The 21,524-nt window shown below is 39.8% G+C and overlaps 1 protein-coding gene across 1 annotated transcript in view; it reads right to left on the bottom strand.

Moving 5' to 3' along the window:
* The window catches only part of MYH15 (myosin heavy chain 15), a 137,239-nt gene that overhangs the window by 34,963 nt on the left and 80,752 nt on the right, over positions 1-21,524 (bottom strand). The window contains exons 29-32 of the mRNA XM_028502346.2: positions 15,240-15,366; positions 10,142-10,260; positions 4,714-4,910; positions 1,259-1,608 (exon numbers count right to left, since the gene is read on the bottom strand). Coding sequence (XP_028358147.2) covers positions 1,259-1,608; positions 4,714-4,910; positions 10,142-10,260; positions 15,240-15,366 — 793 coding nt within the window. The remainder of the gene's footprint in view (positions 1-1,258; positions 1,609-4,713; positions 4,911-10,141; positions 10,261-15,239; positions 15,367-21,524) is intronic.

The following is a 21,524-nucleotide window of genomic DNA, read 5'->3' on the forward strand; positions in this document are numbered from 1 at the left end:
AAATAGGCTTCTGCCCAAGCTTCTGCCTAAGCCCCACCCGGGCCAAGTCTGGTCCCCAGAGGAGCAGTACTGGCCTCACCTGGGCACTTGCTAGCAATGCAAATTCTCGGACCCCTCCTAGACCTAATGAATCAAAAACTCTCCGGATGGGGCCAACCAACTGTTTGAGCAAGCCCTCTAGGTGCCACAGATAAGCTAGTTTTCCCACCGCTGTTCCTGTACCTCTCACATGCCCAGTCAGGGACTGGGTTGTGGATATAGGTCAACACCAAAAGGAAGCTTTATTTATGCCTCCAACAGTAATGAACTTGCTCCCAGGGCAGCTCAGGTTTTGATGCACATCACTGTTGGAGCTGGTGTAAGCTGGCAGCCTCTTTCAAGGGCTGTTTGGCATATCTCAAAATTTAAAAATTCATTCCTATAACCCAGCAATTTCATTTCTAGGACTCTATCCTACTGAAATATTTTTTACATGTCTACAAATATATGTGCAGGGATGTATAATATAGAATTATTTATAATTGTGAAAAATTATATCTAAATGAATAAAACCTACTTAAATAAGTGTTAGCCATCCTTATAAAACACTGTATATCTACTGACAATCACGTGGTAGGTCTCCATGCAAAGACTCGCAGGCACGTGGGAAGGTGGCGCAGGCCAGGACTGGTGTGACACGCCAGAGTCAGGCTGGCTGAACTCAAGTTTCAGGTCTGCTCCTTGTCACCTGTGAATTTGGACAAGTTCTTAACCTTCTGTGACTCTATATAATCTGCATTTTATGGATTAAAAAAACCTGACACATAAGACTGTCCTGAGCATTAAACAACAAATAATTGTATATAAAACAGTGCCTGGCACATACTATGGGCTAGAGAGTTAATTGTTGAATTAGAAAGTATACGGGCAAACAAAAAAATAAAAGGTATAGAATAATGTGTAATTTGAGTAAAAAACACGTGCATGGATATACGTACAGAAAATCTTGGTAAGGCTATGGATATAAAGACATTCTTAATTGTAGCCTCCTTTACAGAATAGAATTGGAATTAAAGATAGAAAAGTAGTTCAATTTTTAGAATAAAAATAATATCTGTAGTAAAGAAAATGTTAAGTATGAAAAAGTGGAAGAGTTAAAACCTGAGTGAGACCGCACCAATGCTGAAGCGTTTACCCCGGAGGACAGTCTTGCCCGCGAAGCCAGGGCCCTGCCGGAGCGCCTTGCTCCCACTCTGGCCCCAAGCTCCACTCAGAGTACCTTGGAGGTTGCTGTTCTCTCTCTGAAGGGTCTCCTGGCTCATGGTGCTCTCCTCATAGGCGTGCTTGAGCTTGAGGAGTTCGGCGCTGAGGGCGCGGGCCTCCTTCTGAGAGGCATCCAGCATCTCCTGAGACTCTGTGTGCCTCTGCTTCCAGTCATCCAGGCACTTGTCAAAGTGTCGCTGCTTCTGGTCCAACGTGGCTGCCACGGATCGGGCCTTGCCAAGGTCTGACAGGGCGTCCCCCAGCTCCAGCTGCAGTTGGTGCCTGGCCCTCTCTAGGGAGGCATTTCTGGCACTGGCCACACCCATGGCCTCAGCAGCTTCCTGCAACCTAATTGCTAGCTTCTTCCTGAGAAACAGGGACCCAAAATGCCAAGTGAAGACACAATCCTACAGAACTCACCCAGTTTGTACTTGATTAAAGTGCTTGGGGACAGAATAGCATGGCCCCTGAGGTTGGCTTAATAGTGTGAAGCAAAAGCAGCTTGTGTCTGAAAATGACCTCCTTGTGCTTATAGAACCCAAAGTCTACTGACCACCATCCTGTGGCTCCTGTGACCATATGTCTTTTATTTTCCCCTACCCCTTCCCAACCTGGACTTGGAACTGAGGATCTCCAAATCCCTGTGTGCACTCACCTTAAACCTTAACTGAGTAATAAAGCATACAGACTTTATTGATGAAAGAAATGGGGGAAAGAGAAAGTTTGTACTGAATACCCCACCAATAGCAAGCAATTATCAAAAATCCTTTAGCAATCCTTAGTCGCTAAAGAGTTCCTTGGCTACATTGCTTTCAAAGAACATTTGTTGGCTCTCTCCTGCCTAAATTATCTCTTTTCTCTAAATGTCTTTACCACCTCAGCTCCTCTGCCCAAATTTGTTCACCCAAATCCATCCCATTGTTAAGCTCATTTAACAGGTGTCACTGCTCTCAGGAGGTACCTTAGCCCCTTTTGGCATCTCCTGGGATGGAATGGTTTATTAAGATGCCGCTTATGCTCCCCCGCCATACAATGCTTTCTTCCTAATGGATGAAACACGTTCCCTTGCTCACATCTCCTGCTGGGACACTGGCAGTTGGATTCTTATACTTCTTAGACGAAAGATACTGTAAGTACCAAAGTTTTTCTCATCTACTGTTATTAAACAGAAAATGGTCTGCAGGACTTCACATGAGCCACACAACTGGCCCAAGAGAGCAATGTGGTCACAAAGCCCCTTTCTGTGGGACTGCTGTAAAAACCAGTCTGTGCTCAACATCTAGGAAGGAGCTGGGCTCTACCAACTTTTCTTTGTTCACTGGCTTTCTAAACTTGTTCACTTCATGTCTCTGCTGCACTTTCCTTAACTGGTAAGAGGAGATTATGATGTACTGCATAGAGACCTTGGTTTAACCACACTGTGTTGTATAATGGAAAGTTGCTATGGGAGTAGAGCTTTAATGTTCTCACCATAACAGTAACAATAATAACAAGTGGTGATTAGCGGGGTAAAGGATGTATTAACTAACGTTACTGTGGCCAAGATTTTGCAATATGTACATGTAACTTTGTACATCAAACTTACACATGTTAGATGTCAATTGTATCTCAATAAAGCTGAAAAAAGAGGATTTTTTCCCCATCTAAAACAGAAATCAAATAAAATAATTACATGTATTTTACCTACTTTACCAATGCTCAATGGGTACCAGAAAATAGGAGTTTTACTTTGTGCGACCAACCCTGCTGGTGCCCAGAACGGAGGGGTTTCGGCTGAATGGCTGAACACAGCACAGTCCAAGCCCAAATCAGGCTTGTCCAGCACAAACTGGACAAGGTGGTCACCCTTGTTTCACCGATAATGTTCTACATTTAACACAAGCTATCATTTCGCTTTTCAACTTGCCAACTGTAAGTGCCTTCTTAGTTGTCTTGAATGTACACTGGGATGTGGGAGATTAGGAGGCCTAATCCCTATTCCTGTGGGATTTAGAACCAGCAGCAGTAAACCAGGTCTCAGGTGAGCTAGATTTTGCTAAACTAACTCATCATGTGAACCCAAGCCTGGAAATCAAGAGAGAAATCCTCAACTTTCCAACAAAAAAAACATAGAATCCTAGATTTGTGTATGTGTTTGACTCTATCTCCTTGGGGTTATTTAGAGGGAAAGCATAATATAGACAATGCTACATCGAAGTGAACTCCAACTAAGTTTAAAGCAAAAATAGTTTTCAGGTATGACCATATTACAATATTTTTCTTCAGTTGTCATGTGTGACAGAACAATTCTTTTGTTCCAACAAATCCATGTGGTCATAAAGTAGTCTATATACTTACCCTCTTTTCTACTCACCCCCCACCCCAAACCCCTATAAAACAGAATGATTGGTAGGCACTTTCACCCAAATTCTCTATATTAGAAGAAAAATCTTTCTTCAGAAGCAAATGCCATATTTTGGACATGAAGAGCCATTTTAGTTGAAAGCCCCACTTCTTTGTGGTCCAGAGTTTGTAAAACACCTATGGCAGGTATTTTTCGTCTCTGCCATCCCAAAGCCCTGTTTCAGCTGCTGTGGCTACAGAGATGGATCACTTGGTACTCATTCTGGGACAGAACCCAGCAGCTGTCCAACAACTGCACCGTGATGGATCTTGAAGATTTAGGTAAAGAACTGAAAAATGATGTTTTTGGCTGAAGCTAAAAAGAAATGTATCAATGTGCCCTGGATTTTTGCCAAGCTACCAAGCCAGGGACACATTGTTCTGAGTAAACCTTTAATGCTTATAAGCTTGGGTTGTTTGACATTTTCTCTCAAAGATATATAGTCTTTTGATCTTTGAGGAAAATGCTTCAGTACTACACCCTGGTACCAAGTCTGGATTCATTTTGGCCCCAAACTTCTGTAGCTATGGAGAAGAACTTCTAAAGCCTTTACATAGTGTTGGCTATAAAACTGATATTCTAACCCTAGAGGTAGCCTGAGGGTGACTTGTTTTCAAAGAAACCTTTATCCCATAAGGCATGGTGACAGATCCTAACATGTTTCTGATTTATCCCTATCATCTCCACAGACCAGTTTGTAGTCTACAGGTGGTGAACCAGAGACACAATGACTTTAATGCATAGAGACCTGTACAGATATGAGCTCAATTGCCTTGGTAAATGAAATATAGAATTTTAAGTGCTAGCCTATTTTCAAACCATAACTTGAAGTCACATCTTCTATGAAACTTCCCTTGGGCCTAGAAAGACCATCCTTACTCCCTCTAGGACCTCTCTATAGTCTTTATTATTTGGTATTTATAGCTTTTATTTTTTAGCCCCCCTAGAGCATGTACTTCTTGCCAGTGGTGGCTTTTTCAGCTTTGGTCTTTGGCTTGTCCATGCACTTGGCCTTAAGGACAGAGTCCCTATTCTCCTGCTCCTCTTTGTAACTAACTCCAGGTTCAGGGTCACCTCGCTCTACTCACTTGGCATCCTCCAAGTCTTCAGTGTTCTGGATGGCATCATCTTCATACTTCATTCTCCACTGCACCACTTCAGCACTGCCTTTGGAGACAGCCCAGCGCAGCTCAGCCTTGGCCTCCTGCTCTTCTTCATATTGCTCTCGGAGAAGGTCACAGTCATGCTTGGCTGAGCGCAAGGACTGGGCTAGGGCACTCTGCAACTAGATGGGACACAATACATATTGGAAAAAGACACCACCGTAATTAACAACCAAAGGAGTAGAGGTAACATCATTTTTTTTCAGATAAGGTTAATAACATCCTGCCACAAGTCAAAGCTGAACCTGAACCTGGTAAGATAATACTGGGAAGAGACTTTGGGACAATAAGAAAAAGACTAGCGTATCTAATTGTGGCTGTTAAAACTGGAAAGAGAGTTCTATTTGGGGAAATGCCAGCCTGACTTCAACAATAGACAAGGCCTGGAATTCTGGGAAAATTGTAAAAGGCAAAGGTAGCCAGGAAAACATTATCATCTAGGCAATAAGATTTATATTTAGCAATATATAAGATTCAGATCTTATTTGGACTAGAAAGGACCACTGAGATTTAGTCTAGCCTTTTCATTCCATTGATGAGGAAAACAAAATCTTTTATTTCACAAGTGAGTCTCTGACAACATATTTCATCACTTTAAAACTGCACTATCCAATAGAACTTCCTATAGTGAGGAAAATATTCTATATGTACACTGTCCAGTGTGGTAATCACTAGCCACGTGCAGCTCCTGAACACTTAAAATGTCCCAAGTACAATGTATGGCCAAAACTGAACTTTGTTAATATTCATTTTTAATATTAAATTTTAATTTACATCACCTTAAATTTAGAGAACAATCATCATTCAGACCACCTGAAACCTCCTGAATGGAAGTCCTACAACTAGGGATCTAAAGAAGAAGGCACATCAAGACTGGTCGGAGGGGCAGAGATGAGGAACAGGCTGGTCCTATACCCACATATTGTAAATGAAAACTGGGAAAGATATCTCAGCTAAAGAGGTCCCCCTGTGGGGCAAGGGGTCCCAGCCCCATACCAGGCCCCCCAGCCCAGGGTTCTGGTGCCATGAAGAGAAGTTCCCATAACTGCAGGCTTTGAAAACCAGCAGGGATTGTGGTTGAGTGAACTTGAGGGCATTTGGAGTTCCAGACAGTTCCTCTAAAAGAGTCCACACACAGGCTTACCCTGATTCACTCACTTGGAGCTCCAGCACTGGGACAGCAGCTCAAAAGGCACCAGGGACATACAGAAAGGAATACAATTGTCTGGCACCAGGGCAAGAGCTGGAGGTGCAGCTTTCTGCCAGACAAAAGTGTTGACAAAGGCCATTATTCCTTCTCTGAGCTCAACCCCAACAAAGTCAGCAGGCAGCCACCCTATCTGATTTTCCATCAACCTGGCTATCACTGTTCACCTCACCCTACTGATTCTCTGACACCCTGCATCACCCAACTTGTGGGCCCTCCTAACTTGTGGGACCACCCAAGCTCTTTCCAGTGACTTCTCTATATGAATGGCCTGTCTTGACTCATACTTCAGACATTCCTAAAATCTCTCAAGCAAGCAGAAACTGGCCTCAGCATGCCCCATACCTCTCACTAAGTGGACCCAGGCCCAACACTATCAGCAGTTGGTCTTGGGTTACAGCTTGGCCTCACCTGGGCACCTCCAAGCCAAGCACTAGGAGTAGCCACCTGAAGATTGATTTTTAGCTTATTCCAGGTGGCCCCAGGCAGAACATACATGATTGCTGACCTTGGCCTACAACTTCCAGTAGGCTCCAAAATCAGTGTACCTGGTAGACAGCTTCAGACCACACCGAAGCACCACCTAACCACCTCCATAAGCAACACACTCAAGGGACAAACTCAGCAGGCACAAGAGCCCTACTGAAGTAAGTCCTGCTCTGTGGGGTGGGCCCCTGAACAGCTGATCCTCCAAAGTGGTTCGTGGTTGCAGCCAGTCTTTGCAGCTGATCAACCTGGGATAAATCCCTCCCACTGAGGTGCCAACAGCAATCAAGGCAAACTAAAAGAGTAGGGTGTACACAGCTCACATGGTGGGTAGGGTGGAGGGGCACACCTGGAGTGCCCAGCTCAGGTGATCGTAGAGGCTGTGCCACTTGACCCTGTAGAACATCTACTATATGAGGCCACTCTGCCAAGCCTGGGAGATGTAGCAGCTCTACCTAATATATAGAAATAAGCACAGGGAGGCTGCCAAAATGAGGAAGTAAAGAAACATGGCCCACATGAAAAATCAGCACAAAACTCCAGAAAAAGAACAAAATGGAGACAAGCAATCTATCAGCTACAGAGTTCAAAACACTGCTTATAAGGATGCTCAATGAACTTAGTGAGAACCTCAATAGCACAAAAAACATTCAGTCAGATTTGAAGGATACACTAACTCAAATGAAGAATAATTTACAGGGAATCAACAGTAGAGTAGATGAAGCCAGGAGTCAAATCAGCAATTTGGAATATAAACAAGCAAAACCCACCCAATCAGAACAGCAAAAAGAAAAAAGAACCACAAAAATGACAATTTAAGGAGCCTCTGGGACAACTTCAAGCATACCAACATTCATATCATGGTGGTGCAGGGAGATGAGATAGAGCATGAAATTGAAAACCTATTGGAAAAAATAATGACAGAAAATTTCCCTAACCTGGTAAAGGAAATGGATATATGAGTCCAGGAAGCACAGAGAGTCCCAAACAAGATGAACCCAAAGAGGATCACACCAAGATACATCATAATTAAAATGCCAAAGAATAAAGACAAAGAGAGAATTTTAAAAGCAGCAAGTGAAAATCAGTTACTTAAGAGTGAGCTCCCATAATACCGTCAGCTGATTTCTCAATAGAAACTTTGCAGGCCAGAAGGGATTGGCAAGAAATATTCAAAGTGATAAAAACCAAGGACTTACAACCAAGATTACCTTACCCAGAAAAGCTATCATTTTGAATCTAAAGATATATACAGAGCTTCCCAGGCAAGAAAAAGCTAAAGGAGTTCATCACCACCAAACTAGTATTACATGAAATATTAAAAGGTCTTCTTTAAGAAGAAAAAGAAAAGATAAAAAGTATGAGCAATAGCCCTGACCAGTGTGGTTCAGTTCCTTGGGCATTGACCTGCAAAGTGAAAGGTTGCCAGTTTGATTCCTGGTCAGGGTACATGCCTGGTTGTGGGTTTGATCCCAGTTGAGGTTTGTGTAAGAGGCAATAGATCAATGTTTCTCTCGATCTCTTTCTCCCTCCTTTCCCCTCTAAAACTAAATAAAATATTTAAAAAATATGAACAATAAAAGGGCAACAGATACACATCTATCAGTAACTGAATCTAAAAAACAAAATAAATGAATAAGCAGAACAGAAACAGAGTCATAGATACAGAGAATATTTTGATGGTTGCCAGATGGGAGTGGGTTGGGGGGTGAACAAGGTGAAGGGATTAAGAAATACAAATTGATTGTTTCATAACAGTCATGGGGATATAAAATACAGCATAGGGAATATAGTCAATAATATTATAACAACTATGTATGGTGTCAGATGGGTACAAGATTCATCAGTATGATGACTTAATAAGTTATGTAATGTCTATTATTGAAGTATGCACCCAAAACTAATATATATTGTATGTCAACTGTAATTAAAAAATAAAAACTTATCAACAAAATTTAAATTTAGATAGCCACCTATAATGTGGTAGTGGCTACTATATTTACTGGACAGCAGAGCTGAGTTTAGTGAACATTTCACCATTATGTGGTGGTCTGGTGAACCCAGCAGCATAGATCCTAGAAGATAACCTAGTCTAGTGAGAAGAACAGGGGATCTCTACCAGTCCTCATGTGTCCTTTATGCAAATTTAAAAAATGCATTGTTAGGCAAATGCAGCTGAGAGCACAAGGCTTAGTTAATGGCAGCCTCCGCCAGACACCCATGGACAGTGAATGAGGAACCATAATATGCAATGACCCTGAGAAAGTTACATGCTTTGCAGCCTGATAAATTTGGCTTCAAATTGGGACACTTCCTCTTATTTAATATGTATTTATTGAGCACCTGTTCTAGACATTAGTGTTTCAGAAGTTTCACACAAAGTCTTTGCCCTAAGAAGCCAAAAAGGAGTGAGAGGATATACAAATCAAACATGTAAATAAATTAATAATAATATAGCTAATGGCAGTAAGACAATAAAACAGACTAATGTGATCTAGAATAGTTAGCTCCTTCTCATCATTCCCAAAGACCTTGGAGAAGGGCCTCCAAGCAATGGAAACGGCAGCTACCAAAGGCCTAGGGCAGGAATGGTGGCAGCTGTGTGAGAGGCAGAGAGGAGCCAGGGTGACTGCAGGGGAGTAAATGAGAAAAGCAGATGTATGAGGTGAGATCACAGAAGGAGGCTGGAGCCGGAGCAAAGGGGCCTTGTAGGCCAATTGGAAGGTACTGGGAAGGCAGCCAGAAGGATATTCTAATATATAAATCAAGTCATTTCACCACCTGAGTAAATTCCTTCACAGTCAACTACTAGCTGTATGACCTTGGATAAGTTATTTGTCATCTGAGTTTGGTTTCTTCATGTAGAAAGATATAATTCTACCTGCTTTATGTGACAAATGAAGACTGAGGTAACATGAGAAAAGCATAATGTCTGATGTACAAACCATGGTAGTAATTTAACAACTTATATATAATATAGGAAATAAGGAGAGTGAAGGAAATAAAATATTTAAAGACAGAAATCTCAAGATTCAATGACATTTACCCCTGAGAGTCTATGTCTTTACAGTGAGATTATGTACAAGTGAGGCAATTTGGGGTCTTAGTATCAAGATGACTTGAATATCAACTAAGAATTAGCTTGAAATGCCAGGGCTCAAAGAACTCATGTCTCACATTAGCTGCTATGCTTTCACCTTAGAGAATCGCTTTCACTGAGGTCACCTAGTAGCAACATTATATATTCTCTTAGGAAGAAATTACTAATATCTATAATTTATTGACAACTTCAATGTAATATTGAGCTAAGTTAGCTCCATTTATTTTATTCTGGTCTTTTATTAAATTCTTACTGCAATTCAAAATCAAAGATCCATAAAGAAACTTACTGGCTTTCTGTGCGAGAAATAATGCAAAATGGAAACACATACTTTGCTTGCTCTAAATCTGACAAACGAGAGACGCAATTTGAATCACTGAGGAAACTCCTTCAGTGATCAGAGTCCTTCCCAGCACATACAAGGTCCAACATATTTTCTCCCTAAAGTTAAAGGGGAAAGGGCACTTTCCCCTTTTCTTTAATATGAGAAGATATGCAGGCTGACACACCACAGAAAAATGTATGATCAAGCTACCCGTAAGAAATAATAGATGCATTACTTTGGTCTCCTCTTCCAGTTGCCTTTTCAGTCCTTCAATTTGCTGAATGAAGGTGCTCTTCTCCTTGGAAAATTGGTTTATCAGAGCCTCCTTTTCTTCCAGCCTCCTTAGGAACTCATCTACACAAAGATTTCACAAGTAAGTTAACCATGGTCTTCCTCATATACTGCCTCCCCCACTTCTTGCATTTAAGAGCAACCAGAATGACTCCCACCACATATAACTCATATTGAGAAAGGGTTTGAGAGTCTAGTTATTAGCAAAACTATGGCAATGATTTTTTCCAGGACTCACGAGAGAACCCTGTGTTTAAAAAAAACACACACACAAAAAAATTACTTTTAGTAGTAAGTATGAGTCAATAAGAGATATTAGCTTCCACTTATTGAGAATTTTTTTGTTCAGTAGGCATTTTATGTATATTATCTAGTTTAACTCTCATAACTCCTTAATAACATAGATATTGTTACCCATTTTTCAAAGAAAGAAACAGGACAGCTTACTTAAATGTGGTTGAGACACATGCATAGCCAGTAATTAGTGGAGGTACATTCAAACTGAGTTTTTAACCTGCAGAACATTCTTTCTTCTATGCCACGCCCCTTGTTTATTATGTGTAGCTCTACCAATTTGTGACTACACAATTTTTTAGACAATTACACTTGTTTGCATCATTTGTAAAATGAGGATAACAATAAGATTGTTAATGAAAATTAAATGAGTGTGAATGTATTTTACAGACTAACTGCTACACAAATATTAGAAATAGTCATTAAACAGTAGAGAATGTGACCATAAGAGGGGGAAATTCTATTACGCTCTAGTCTACACTCCCTGATTAGCTTATTTTATCAATAATAGGACAGAAATACTGTTGTTATTAGAAGTGGTACTAAAAGCTGAGCCAATCCTCGGCAAAGGCAGTTGCTTCGTCAGTGCAATTAGTGCAACAATAAAGTCCCAGATATCTATCTAGACCCCTACCCCTCTTAAGACAAACAAATTCTAAAACTCTTAACATTGGAAGGAAGCACCTGTGTAGGCTGAAGTAGGAACCCTGAAACCTTTTGGTCTCAGGGATGCTTCACATGGTTACAAATCATTTTGGGCCCCAATGAGATGTGAGTTATGTCAATAGATAGTGTATCAGAATTTAAAATATGTATTAGTTGGTTTTGAAATAATAATAAATATCTTAATGCTGAGTTAACATGTCAATGTAACAACATTTTTAGAAGAAAATCTATTCTCCAAAACCAAACAAAAAGAAAGAAAAGAAAAAAATGACATTATTTTACATTTTTAAAAAATCTCTGGCTTAATAAAAGACAGCTGGAATCTCATACCCGCTTCTGAATTCAATCTATTGCAGTATGCTGTTTTCATTGCAGTATATGAAGAAAATCCAGCCTATCACAGATATGTAATTGGAAAAGAGGTATGTACATCCATAGTCTTTTCACATAATTGTGACCATTATGTGCTATTGCATCAAAACCCAACAAACAGAAATTTCTTACAGGTTAGTTGCAGTATGAAATAAACCAAATCAATCTTTTTTTTACCGTTATACTGAATTCATCAGTCCATGTTAAATGTCAGTTGATCTTTTGCCCACAAGTTATTCTGTAACATCATGCAGTGGTGATCTGAAAAAATCTGTGTTCACTGAATTATGCGGACCTTCCAATTTGGCATATTTCATTACATAATACAAAAAAAATCATTTTCCAGTGTCACCACTGGTGTCATCAGAAAAGTCTTTAAGAAACCCTGGCTGGTGTAGCTCAGTGGATTGAGTGTGGGTTTGCAAACCAAAGAAAAGTCTTTAAGACTTGAAAGCCATGAAGCTCGTGATGACACAAACATTTTCCAAAACCTAAGTTTTGCCTAAAAGCTCCAATTTTATTGCAACAAATATTGTCAGTTATTTCCTTGACATGACAGGCTCACTTCATTTTTGAGAAGTATCTGCTAAATATCTAAGTCTGAATTAGCACGGTATATTTGTCAATCATTCTTTCAAGGAAATGTGATGCTCCCTGAAAAAACTGCTAGTTCAACTCAGAACTTAATCTACATGCCTCCCTTCAATATGAAACAGAAATGCTTTATGCATACTTCTGGTTGTAGCACACAGAATACTAAGGAGATGTATGTTCAGGGTCAAAATGGAAGAAAGTCATTAACCTCAAAGACCCCTGAGAGGGCTCTGACAATCACTGGGAGTCTGTGGACCAAACTTTGAGAATTTCTGGGTGAAAACATCATACTTAAAATGATTGTGAAGAAATGCCAATCCACGAGGGGTTGAGACTAATACATCACATATGTTGCAGACCCAGAACTCATTAACATGACTTAATTGATCACATTTACTTTTGGTCTCCCCCAGGCATGAGAAAAATGCTTTGATGGTAGTAGCAAAGAAGCACCAGAAAAAACCTGGAACAAAGACCCAGTGAGGAGAGAGGGGTTTGCATAGACATATATAGTACTTTCAATTTAGTTCACACAAAAGTCAAATGTAAAGATAAGTATGAAAGGAAGGAAAAGGTTCTGCATCCTGAGCAGAATTAGCATCTCAGACCCACATTCATTTCACTTACCTGCCAATTTTCTTATAAAAAAAAATGAGTAGACAATTAATGGCAATAATTAGGGGGAAGTAGGCAATGCCTATCAAAACAAATTTTATACACTTCCTTTGGAGCTAGATACACAGTGATTCTCCAGCCTTGTCTCTGGACTGTGGAGTCCACAGCCAGACTACATCCTAAATGGCACAGAAGATCAAGTTCAGAGTTTTGTAGCAGGGCCGCATACCATACACTCTATCACCAGCATGGGAAGAATCCTATTCATTGTCCCTGCTAGAACCAAAAACACTTTTCTCTTCTAGATTTCCAGGTGTGTAGTTTCGACTCTAGATTTAGCATCTAGAATCAGAGGTATCCACTGGCAAAGGATGTTACACAGTCTAAATGGTCTCCATTCTTGTTCTAAAGTGAGTGCCTCTGGGCATCAGTAACATATTATTTATTTTCATTGGCCTAGAAATTCTGTCTCTGGAAATATATTACTAAAATAATTATAGTTACAGACAAATATTTAGTCACATGCTGTTCATAGCAGAGAAACAAGTTACAGGGAAAGGTTAAGTAAACTACAGTCCCTCTACTTGATGGATGAAAAGAAACCATAACAGCCCTGGCCGGGTAGCTGAGTTGCTTAGAATGTCATCCCAGTATGCCAAGGTTTCAAGTTTGTAGGTCAAGACACATACAAGAGTCAACAAATGACTGCATAAATAAGCAGAACAACAAATCGATGTCTTTCTCTCTCACACAAACCAATAAATATTTATTTCTTCCTTTAAAAATATTTAAAAAACAAAAGCCATTATAAATGGCTAAGATACCAAAAAAAAAGCTTATGACAAATTGAAAAAGAAAAACCCCAATTAGATTGTGAACAAAAAAGGGGCCATATAACCAAACCTGACAAGCTCAGGGGAGGCTTGCCTGGGGTCCTACAAATTCAGGGACGAAAATAACCACATAGGATGATCTGAACATAAAAATTTCTAATTAAAAGTGAGTCTGGCTGGTAGCTGTGTCCTACATCTGTAGCTTCCTTGAGAAAGGTCACTATTTAAGTGAGCCTGTACATTGTCTTTTTGCATCTAAGATAACATACCTTTGACATGTCAGAGTAATCTCTTTTCTCTGACCCTTCAAGGCATAACCACTAAAGCGCCAGACCACAGAACTCCTCATTGCTATTTGGTTGTCTGCATACCATATCTGCCTGCTATAAATGTTAATTATTGTACCCACCAATGCAAAAGAAATATGTGTCTATTATGCTTTTTATCCAACCCTCACTTTGCTTTCTCCTGCCCTCTTAATCTATTGCTAATGGATCCCAAGTAACCCTCCTCACATCTCCTCCTTTTATTCTAATGTGTATAATGAGCTGAAAAATTCCACTCTCCAGAGCATTTTCTCAACCTGTTGAGATGTTGCTTCCTGGAAATTATTGGCATTTTGGTCATATAAACTCATAAAATTCTCTATAGGTTTGGACATTTCTTACACCAACAATTGACACAATGTAAAAGACTGGAAAAAAATACAAAAATGTACACACACAACTCCCAATAGTGATTGATAGTAAACCATGGGACATTTTTCTATTTTTAATTTATCAAATGTTTGTGGAGCAGAAACAAGGAGCTGGCATTGCTCCAGGTGATTGACACATATCAGTGAACAAAACAGACATCCCCCTTCCCTCACAAAGCTTATAGTGTGGCAGACAGAGACAGACAAATCATCATATTTATTATGTCAAGTGTGTAGTTTGTTTTATGGTATGAAGTACTATGAACAAGAAGCACATGGGGAAAGCAGGTTGCGTGTGCTCAGATGTCACCTTCCCAATAAGGCATAGCCTAACTTCCCCCAGGTATCTGACTAACTCTCATCCTCAAGTCTCGCAGAAGGAATAGGGGGTTTCAGACAGAAGGAAAAGCCAGGGCAAGACTCTGGGTGGGAATGTGCTTGGTGTGTTCAAAGCAACAGCAAAGAGCTCAAGGTGGTCAAGGCCAAATGAGAGAAGGAAAAGTAGCAGCAGAGGTCAGAGACATAATCAGGAGCCCAATTATGACCCTTGTAGCCCATTGTACAGACTATGGCTTTTACTGAGTTTTTTTTTTTAAAGGGTGTGGCTTCCTTATTGAAAAATTAGGGGAAAAAATGACTTTTTAATGAAGTAGACCTTACAATACATGTCGTGTAGGTGGACAGCCCCTACTATCTTTTGAACTTAAGTGCTTCAGCCAATTGCTTATTGCTTTTCCCTTCCATGGAAGAGAGCTAGACAGGGCCTCCCAAAGTGGCTCAGAGGTATCCCTTCCCAGATGAAGGCATGTCTGTAGACACAGCTGCATCAGAAGCCTCATTCTTTCCCTAAGATCTTCAAATGCCTACTCAGGCTCAGTACTTGGTTCATCATCTCAACTGTCTCCACTACTCCCTCACCCCAGTCTGCGTGATTGAGGTTCAGTCACAAGTGAAGCAGCGTGTTTACTTACTGTTCTCACTTTGTAGCTTTGTCTTCTGTGCTGTTAGGGCATTTGCCAATTGAGTCACTTCATCTAGTTTTACATTTGCTTCATTCAAGCGCTGTTTATACAGACTGCAGAGCTTCTCAGCATTAGCCTACAAGTTGAGAAAGAAGGGTTGGACATGGCTCATGAAATCCCATGCTGATCCTGGTCAAGTGGCTTGGTTGGAACATCATCCTGTACACTAAAAGGCTGAGAACTCAATCCCGTCAGGGCGTATACCTAAGTTTTGTGTTTGATCCCCTATCAGGATGTATATGGGAGACAACAGATCAGTGTTTCTCTCTCACATTGATGTTTCTCTTTTCCTCTCTCTCTTCTCACTCTGCAATTAATAAACATACCCTCGGGTGAGGATTAAAAAAAAAGAATCTACGCTGAATTAGCTGTATTGGAAGTGGGAAGAGAGAAGGATGGGAGAGAAGGAGAGGAGAGGAGAGGAGAGGAGAGGAGAGGAGAGGAGAGGAGAGGAGAGGAGAGGAGAGGAGAGGAGAGGAGAGGAGAGGAGAGGAGAGGAGAGGAGAGGGAGGGGAGGGGAGGGGAGGGAAGAGGAGGGGATGGGAGGTGCCTGGAACCCTTGTTCTCTCTTCTGCCCTGAAGACCACAGCCAACATTGGGAAGCCACATTTTCTAATTTAAGCAAGCACAATAAACTCAGGGTCTGGGCTTCTAAGAGACCCAAACTTCTCAGACTATAGGTCTCAATAGATAAACCCAACTCTCTGGGTATCGGACCCTCTCCAGATTCTTTGTTCTTCTGGGAGAGAATATATCAAATACTAATGAAGTACAGAATCATTTCTCAAAATTATATTATTGGGTTGGCCAAAAGTCTGTTACAGTTTTTCCATAAAATAAGACTTTTTTTTTATTTTCACCAATAACTTTATTGATTTGGACATTTTGAATATACTGGCTATATCCTGCTATTGGTTCCTAGTGGGTAAAGGCCAGGGGTACTGCTAAATATCTTCCAATGCATAAGACAGCCTACAGCAAAGAATTATTTGGCCAAACTGTCAATAGTACCAAGAAACTTTGCAAACCACTTCTTACACCTTCAATGAGTCACAGCAACTTCTCCATACACTGTGCAAATCTTTTTTTGCATTTCAGTTGCATTTTCACCTTTCTTGAAGTAATAAAGCATAAATATGCCAAAAATATAACATATTTTCTTCCATCTTCAACACTAAAATGGCTGTACAAAAATTCATCAATTTAAAAAAAATTCATCAATTTTGATGTTTTTTAAATACATGCTGATATGACAGCTGTCACAATACAATCTAACCAAATTGTTTCAAATGAAGTTAAAGAAAACTACTGTATTTTGCCATGTGTCATGTGTACTTTTTTGCCCAGATTTTTTGAGGGAAAAATAAGGATGTGCATTGTACATGGTAGTACTAATTCCATATCTATATAAATCTTTTTAATTCTTTTATTTATGCTTATGTATTAAAAGTGTAACTCTAGAAACAATAACAATAGCTGTATGCAGAATACAATAATATGAAAAACAAGTGTCAAAATATAAATTAAAAAATTGAATTAAAAAAATGTTTAAAATTTTTTCCTAAAAGTTTGGGCCAAAAACATGGGTGTGCATTATACATAGCAAAATATAGTAAGTGCTATTAGAACCATCATACAGAAAAAACATAATAGACTTTTTGTCCAACCCAATATATATTTAACCATCTTTCTCTCCCACTAGAATTAAGTGCCATCAGAAGGTTCTATTTGATCACAGATATACCTCCAGTGCCTATAATAATTCTAAGTACATAGTGGAAGCTCAAAAAACAATGGGGTAGGTGTAGAAGGAGGCGGGTGGTAGAGGGGAGAGGGAATAGAGGGAAAAGGAAGGACAGCCAAAGGCTGACCAGGCAGGATGGGAGCAAATAGATAGATAGAAGCAGCAATTTCTTAACAACAGAAATTTGAATGGTCAAAGCATCTGCACCCTCATGATCGTGAAGGCTGCAGGCTCAGGATAACTCTATTGGGTTAATACTTCAATTCCAAACTGCAGCTTCTCAGAACTGGTTTTTCATGCTTGGAAAAAGGGATATGTCCGTCCATCTTTGCACTTCTACCTGGTTTCAGTAACCAATCTAACACTGGATTCTTGCTATACTCTGGAAAGTAACACGAGTGACTTTGAAACCCTATATTCTTAGGACCAAGACCTGCCAAATATAAGATGGTGTTATGCTCTTTACCTAGCTTTAATCTGTATTCTTATCATTCTTATGGTCAAACATGGTAAAATGAGATTGGTAGTCCTACAGATCCATAGTTCCATCAATTTTGCATAGCTGTTTCTGTGTTTTGCTCTTTACATGTATTAAATGCCAGTCCATACAACCACCCCATGAACTTTTGTCTCAACAAAGAAAGAGTGCTATGGACATGACAGAATAAGAAAACAAAGAAGACATCACACCAAAGGCATTTGAGAAAATGGTGAATCTGGCAGTAAATCTAATAGTCTCAATGTTAACCTAATTTTTATGACATAGTAATGGCCAAGGGCCAGAAACACTTAAAAGAAGATGATTCCAGGTTTGGTCCTCAGGGAAACTCTGAATCAGCAAATGTCCTGATGCTCTCCAGCTGGAGTCTACACTGTGTTGAATGCTGTTCTGTTTGAGCTCATGCTCCTGATTATTCTAAGCTTCCTCTGAAAGACTACTTGATTATATCTCCTTATATTCCCAAGGCCTGATGTACTGCTTGACACAAACTAGGTGCATTATAAATGTTGGAGACACTCAAATTATTGCGAAAGTTTAGCGAGAGTTTAGCCAATCATACCCACTAGAGTTTACTTAGAGGTCATAGTCAAGCTCTCCTTATAAACCCTAACCCCCAAATTATTTTTTAACTTGGTCAGGATATTATCTACAGGTTAGCAAACAAGTGAAGAGCCAACTCAGGTGTATACCCATTTGGAAGCTAACGAGGAAAGTAATATGCTTTTAGCTCACAGATGTCCCATAGCACACCCAGGCTTGGTGGTAGTTGTAAAACCACACCTGGTAGATATTCTGTGACAGCTTGTCATATGATGCCATCAACATCACATCAGTCAGAGCATTGATGTTAAAGGCCAGGCACATTCAATTACCCAGAGCCTCCAATTTTATTAGATGAAAACTGTAATAGTGATAAATGTAACAGCATGTAGATGGTTTGAAATTTGTAATTATATTTGGCATGTTGAATATGTTTCTTCTCATTTATAAAAATTGGCACACTCATTGTTTTTTCCTCATGATATTCCTCAAGAGTTCAGGTTGACTCTGTTTTATACATGAGAAAAAAGAGTTTGAAAGGCTAAACACCTTGGCCAAATTCACATAGCTAGTAAAAGTTGGAATTAGGATTTGAAATGATAACTGCCTGTGCAGGTAACACTAGATTCCATTTGTTACGTAAGTTAGTAAAAACAAAGGACATTGATGTCCTATTTGGCTCAAATTGTCATAAATCCCAAGTCCCAAAGGAAACTAGATAAAAATATGATGACTGTTAATCATTTTTGTTTTCTGTTGTCTCCAGTAATAAATGACCCACTAACTGGGCCAGGAGGGACACATCCATGTATGAGACATGGCACTTCTGTTTGTGGTCCTAAATATGCTATGTGAGGCAGCTGTTTGCTGGGGTGAAAGAACAGAAGTCTGTATAAGACAACTTAGTTAATGATGCATGGAGGTGGCAAGCAGAGGAGCCAGAGTATCCCCAGCTTTCAAGAGACACCTGTGTGGTAGAGCCCAGCTGGCCTGTGCAAGTCTGCAGAGAAGACAGCCACCTGGGCAGACAGAAACGGCACTAGCCTTAGGTATAGTTTCAATGGCAGGCATCTGTGGACACTGCTAACCATTATTACAGCATTTTTAATTTACAAAGTATGTTAATACACAGGATCTTCAAAGGTAGTGAGACTGGTGTTGTACCTTCAAAGGAACTTCACATTGAAGCATAAGGATAGATACTTAAGTTTGACAAGGAGAGAAGAGGTTAATGGAAAAATGCACATTCATCTTACATCCAGTTCTTAAAATGATGCATAAAAATGCTGCCTCCCAGAAATGCAGGAACCAATAGGAATTCAAAATAATCAAAGTAATTGTGAGGTTGCCTATAACTTCTAAATTTCCCTGGGCCTCTCTGTGAGCATAATATGCTTTTGAAAATGCTTCCATTTCCAATGTACCATTGAGTATTGGCATTTCTGGCATTAAAATTCAGGAAAGATGAAGTAAACAATTCAAGAAAAAGTTCAGCATAATGTATATGCCTATGAAAGTGAATAGAATGAATTTATCTAACCAACAAATATTTAAGGCAGCAGCAGGATGTGGTGACCCAGATACACATTGGATTCCGAGTTGAGGCCCATATATGACATATAATTATGTGACCTTGGACAAATTACTGAACCCATGAGCCAAAGAATTCCCAAAATTCTGTGTAATTTTCACATGTGTAAAAGTGAATGCTAGAAATTGAGTGCACAGATTATGCAAAGCATGCAGTAAACATGAGTAAAATAAGACCTAGCTTCTGTCTTAGATATGATTTCTATTTAAGCAAAGTTAAAAGGCTATAATGCAGCAGTATAAGAGGGGCCCTAAAAGTACTAGAGGAATTCAGAAACAGATAAATTTTAATGTGGGAAGTTGAAATTGATTGTTCCAGGGAGAAGGTTATTTTGGAAAAGGCAAAAGTTCTCAGATCACTTTTAACTAGAGACATGATTTGATAAAGCCAAGTCTAGAAATATTAATATGAATACTTTATAGCATGGATTAGAAAAAAGAAGACCAGAAGCAAAAAAGATAATTTAGGAAACCACCACAATAGTCCAGTTAAAAGGTAATAGAAGTACCACATGTTTGTGGGAGTGGACTGGAAAGCTATAAGCCTGTGCAGAATGGGCCTGCTGCAAGAATTGACTGGTAAGCAAAGAAAAGGAGAGCAAACAAGTGATCAAGCATAGGCTTAGAGCCTGGGTGATGGGCAGAACCAAGGTGCCAGTGGCAGAAATGTCCAGAGGAAACACCAGCCACAGGAGAAGATGATAAGTTTGGTTTTAGAAATGCTGGTATGAGAAAAAAAGATCACTACTTATCTTTGAAAGAACAATTTAAGAGAAGGCTTGTAAGAAAAGTAGAGTCTTAGCTGGTGTGGCTCACTTGGTTGGAATATTGTCCTGTAAACCAAAGGTCATGGGTTTGATTCCTGGTCAGGATACATGATGCTTAGGTTGCGGGTTTGGTCCCAGGTTGGGGCACATACAAGAGGGAACCGATCAATGTTTCTCTCTCACACTGAAGCTTCTCTCCTTCCTTCCCCTATCTCAAAAAAGATGATGAAGAAAAGTTGAAGAAATAAAAGATATTGCTGGTGTTAAAGGAGTGAGGCGGTAGAGAGGTATATTCCTACCTGAGGAAGCTAGTCTCCAAAGTGGGCCCCCTAATGAACCATACCCTCTGGTATTTATACCCTTGTGTAGACCCCTGGCCCTGTGACGTGTAACTAATGGGAGTCACAAACAGTCACTGCACTCTAAGTTTACCTTAGAAGAACCTTTCCAGCTTCTGCCCCGGTCTTTTGGAATACATACTTTGTCTTAGTGCTTTGAACAGCCATGTAAGAAGTCCACATCCCCTGTGGCTGCTATGTTGTGAGGAAGCCCAAGCTAGCCCTGTGGAGAGGGCACATGGAAAGACAGATGTCCAAACACCCCCAGCTGTTCTGGCTATCCCAGCCCAGGAGCCAGATGTCTGAGTGAACAAAAAAATCAGATAAAATAGCCTCAACCCCCATGGAAGCTAAGCCTATCAATCACCAGAACCAGGAAAGGTGATAATAAATTGTTGTTTTAAGCTACAAGGTTTGGGAATGATTTGTTATACAGAAATAGGTAAATAGAATACTATTCTTTGATCAAGGAGAGAGATTAAGGCAGATATAGACAGCCTTTGCTTTCTTCTCAAAATGCAATCATTAGTACCTAAAGAAAAGTCTTTTTTATTTTATCTTTTAAAGAATGGGTGAATAATAGTTATGTCAAAGAATATTTTATTCTTTGGGACAGGAAGGAAAGAAATGGATGAGTGAAAAGAAATATAACATAAGGGGAAAGAAAAGTTTTACTAAATAGTCTTCATTTTATTGGTCAGGGTTTTATTTACTGAAAAAAAAAAAGATTCAAAAAGGCAGGGTTAGAATCTG

This window comes from Phyllostomus discolor, chromosome 2 (genome assembly GCF_004126475.2).
Source record: "Phyllostomus discolor isolate MPI-MPIP mPhyDis1 chromosome 2, mPhyDis1.pri.v3, whole genome shotgun sequence".
In the NCBI taxonomy this organism is placed as follows: domain Eukaryota; kingdom Metazoa; phylum Chordata; class Mammalia; order Chiroptera; family Phyllostomidae; genus Phyllostomus; species Phyllostomus discolor.